The following is a 2,913-nucleotide window of genomic DNA, read 5'->3' as shown; positions in this document are numbered from 1 at the left end:
CATGTCTGAGCCCTGATTGGTGCAGCCGACTGCAGGTGTGTTTCAGGTGGAGGTATCATGTGACTCGTGTATTTGCAATAACACTGTTGTTCCTTTGAATGTAATATGGAGTTGTTCATCTTCAGGTTCCAGACGTTTACTCATCAGCTCTGTGCAATACTTTGCTCTGTCTTTGAGTCCTATTGATTAGGATGTTTTGATGTATTGATCAGGTGATGGAGGACATTAAACTCATGACCCGTAGGATGTATTGATCAGGTGATGGAGGACATTAAACTCATGACACGTGGCTGCTCGTCAGGTTTCCTTTAACTTCTTGTGATCCTGTAACTTGTCCAGTAAAAGTCAGTGAAGTGCACAACTTGAACCATGAGGAGTAACTTCATGGTCTGAGTCTCTTTTGAAAGGAAAAACTTTCAAAAGAGACGGAAGGAAAAGAGAAGACCGTTGTTGTTGTTGTTGTTGTTGTTGTTGTGGATCAACACGAGGCATCATCGGTGAGTTGCGTTTATTTTGATATTGTTTGTTTATTTCAAGTTTTATTCAACAGATCGTAGAAAAGTATTCACATTTATTCAGTTTTTAATCAGCTGGTTCATAAACACATGAAGATGTTTTATTCATTATTAACGTTCATTTACAACCTTTTAGTAATAAAACAAATACTGTTTAATGTTTAAATTCATAATTCACAACTCATACAATTATTAATGTGACGATATAATTGTTTTAACTGAGGTCAGAAGTTTACTTACATCCTGAGATATGAATATATCAAGTTCTGAATCATGAAGTGTACAGATGCTTCATACAGACAAAACATTACACCTTATGAAAACCTCCAATGAAACGTGTACTTCATTCAACGTCAACACTTGTTGTTGTTTACTTTGTTGTGTTCAGGTGCAGCTGTGTGTTACTTTGTTCTATTGACCACATTCACTACGTTAATGGTCCAGCTGTACAGGTCCAGATCCAGGAGGCGGGTCCGGGAGGTGTCCTGGGCTGCCGTCACAGACCCGGCGCTGCAGCTGGACCACGGTGGTCCTGGAGGGAACGAAGGACTGCAGGTTCTCCGTCAGCTGGTTCTCACAGTGGAACAGGACCAGGAAGCAGCGGTAGAACTGAGGACAAACGCATATGAAGAGTTTCTATCAGGTCCTGGTCCTTTATCGGGTCCTGGTCTAACACAGCGGACCCTCCTCACGGTGGTCCTGGTCTAACACAGCGGACCCTCCTCACGGTGGTCCTGGTCCTGGTCCAACAGCTCGAGGGTTCACACCAGCTGCATTCATGACTGACACCATTTCTCAGGTTGATTATCTCTGAGTGAAAGGACTTCATTATGTGAAACCAGTCGGCCGTTATAAACGGACCCGAGGCCCCTGAATGCACCACAAAAGATTTGATCCTCTGCCAACGCGTCCTGAGCAGATGAACGGAGGTTTGTGGTAACGATGGAGTTCCTCTGAACGTGAATCTGGAACAGAAGCTGCCGAGCGCTCAGTGAGGTTACGAGCAGCAGAGGGCTGTTCATGTTGGGTAGAAGCTCATCTTCTGCACTTCAACAGAATGAAAGTGGCTTGTAACACCTGTGTCCACTAGCTTAGCATCTACGTTAGCATCTAGCCTAGCATCTACGTTAGCCGTCAAAGAAAAGTAATAGTTTACTGTTTTTTTCAAGAAAGTTAAAGTATGACGAACACATTTAAAACAGTTTTAACACTTTTACAGTTAACACGTGCTCTGTAGTTCAGTTCAAAGTTTCTTTATTGACCTGAAATCTTTCTCTTTCATTGCATCTTTTCTCACATCATTTATTCATTCATGTTGTCCATGTTCCCACAGCACAGATCTGTGGAGCAGCAGCTCACCTGCTTGTTCATGAGGATGTAGATGACGGGGTTGATGACGGTGCTGCTCTTGGCGAGGATGGACGGGACCACGGCGGCGATGGGGCTGACGGCGCCCGGCCGGCCGAAGGTGGCCATCATGGCCACGACGCCGTACGGCATCCAGCAGAGCAGGTAGCAGACCACCGTGGTGACCACCATGAACAGGATGTGGAACTCTCTGCGACGAGCCGCTGTCCGCCTGATGTGACCCACCTGGCAGACAAAACACAGGGTGAGAAGCGTCATGAGCACCTGGCAGACAAAACACAGGGTGAGAAGCGTCATGAGCACCTGGCAGACAAAACACAGGGTAAGAAGCGTCACGAGCACCTGGCAGACAAAACACAGGGTAAGAAGCGTCACGAGCACCTGGCAGACAAAACACAGGGTGAGAAGCGTTATGAGCACCTGGCAGACAAAACACAGGGTGAGAAGCGTCATGAGCACCTGGCAGACAAAACACAGGGTAAGAAGCGTCATGAGCACCTGGCAGACAAAACACAGGGTGAGAAGCGTCACGAGCACCTGGCAGACAAAACACAGGGTAAGAAGCGTCACGAGCACCTGGCAGACAAAACACAGGGTAAGAAGCGTCACGAGCACCTGGCAGACAAAACACAGGGTAAGAAGCGTCACGAGCACCTGGCAGACAAAACACAGGGTAAGAAGCGTCATGAGCACCTGGCAGACAAAACACAGGGTAAGAAGCACCATTTGGAGTAGAAGTGAGAAATTAAAAGTACCTTGAAAGCATTAAGAAGTGATCCTGGTTCAGGGAGGTTACAGTATGAGAGTTTGGTCATGTGACCTGTGAGAGTTTGGTCATGTGACCCGTGAGAGTTTGGTCATGTGACCCGTGAGAGTTTGGTCATGTGACCCGGCAGCTCAACGAGCAGCAGATTAATCACATGACTGCTTTTGTGTTGAAGAACAAGGATTCTGTTTTACATGTGACAACATCTTCATGGTTTTCATGTTGAAAACATAAATACGTCATGTATATATTTATATACACGTC

The 2,913-nt window shown here is 46.0% G+C and overlaps 1 protein-coding gene across 1 annotated transcript in view; it reads right to left on the bottom strand.

Moving 5' to 3' along the window:
• Positions 1–491: 491 nt before the first annotated feature.
• The window catches only part of LOC137794021 (pinopsin-like), a 3,635-nt gene continuing 1,213 nt past the window's right edge, over positions 492–2,913 (bottom strand). Inside the window, exons 3-4 of the mRNA XM_068590564.1 lie at positions 1,875–2,108; positions 492–1,124 (exon numbers count right to left, since the gene is read on the bottom strand). Coding sequence (XP_068446665.1) covers positions 948–1,124; positions 1,875–2,108 — 411 coding nt within the window. The 3' untranslated portion in view covers positions 492–947. The remainder of the gene's footprint in view (positions 1,125–1,874; positions 2,109–2,913) is intronic.

Source organism: Clinocottus analis, unplaced genomic scaffold (genome assembly GCF_023055335.1).
Source record: "Clinocottus analis isolate CAN_PGR_092001 unplaced genomic scaffold, fCliAna1.0.p SCAF_24, whole genome shotgun sequence".
NCBI lineage: Eukaryota > Metazoa > Chordata > Actinopteri > Perciformes > Cottidae > Clinocottus > Clinocottus analis.
The sequence above is the reverse complement of the archived record's forward strand: the minus strand, read 5'-3'. Positions and strand labels throughout refer to the sequence as shown.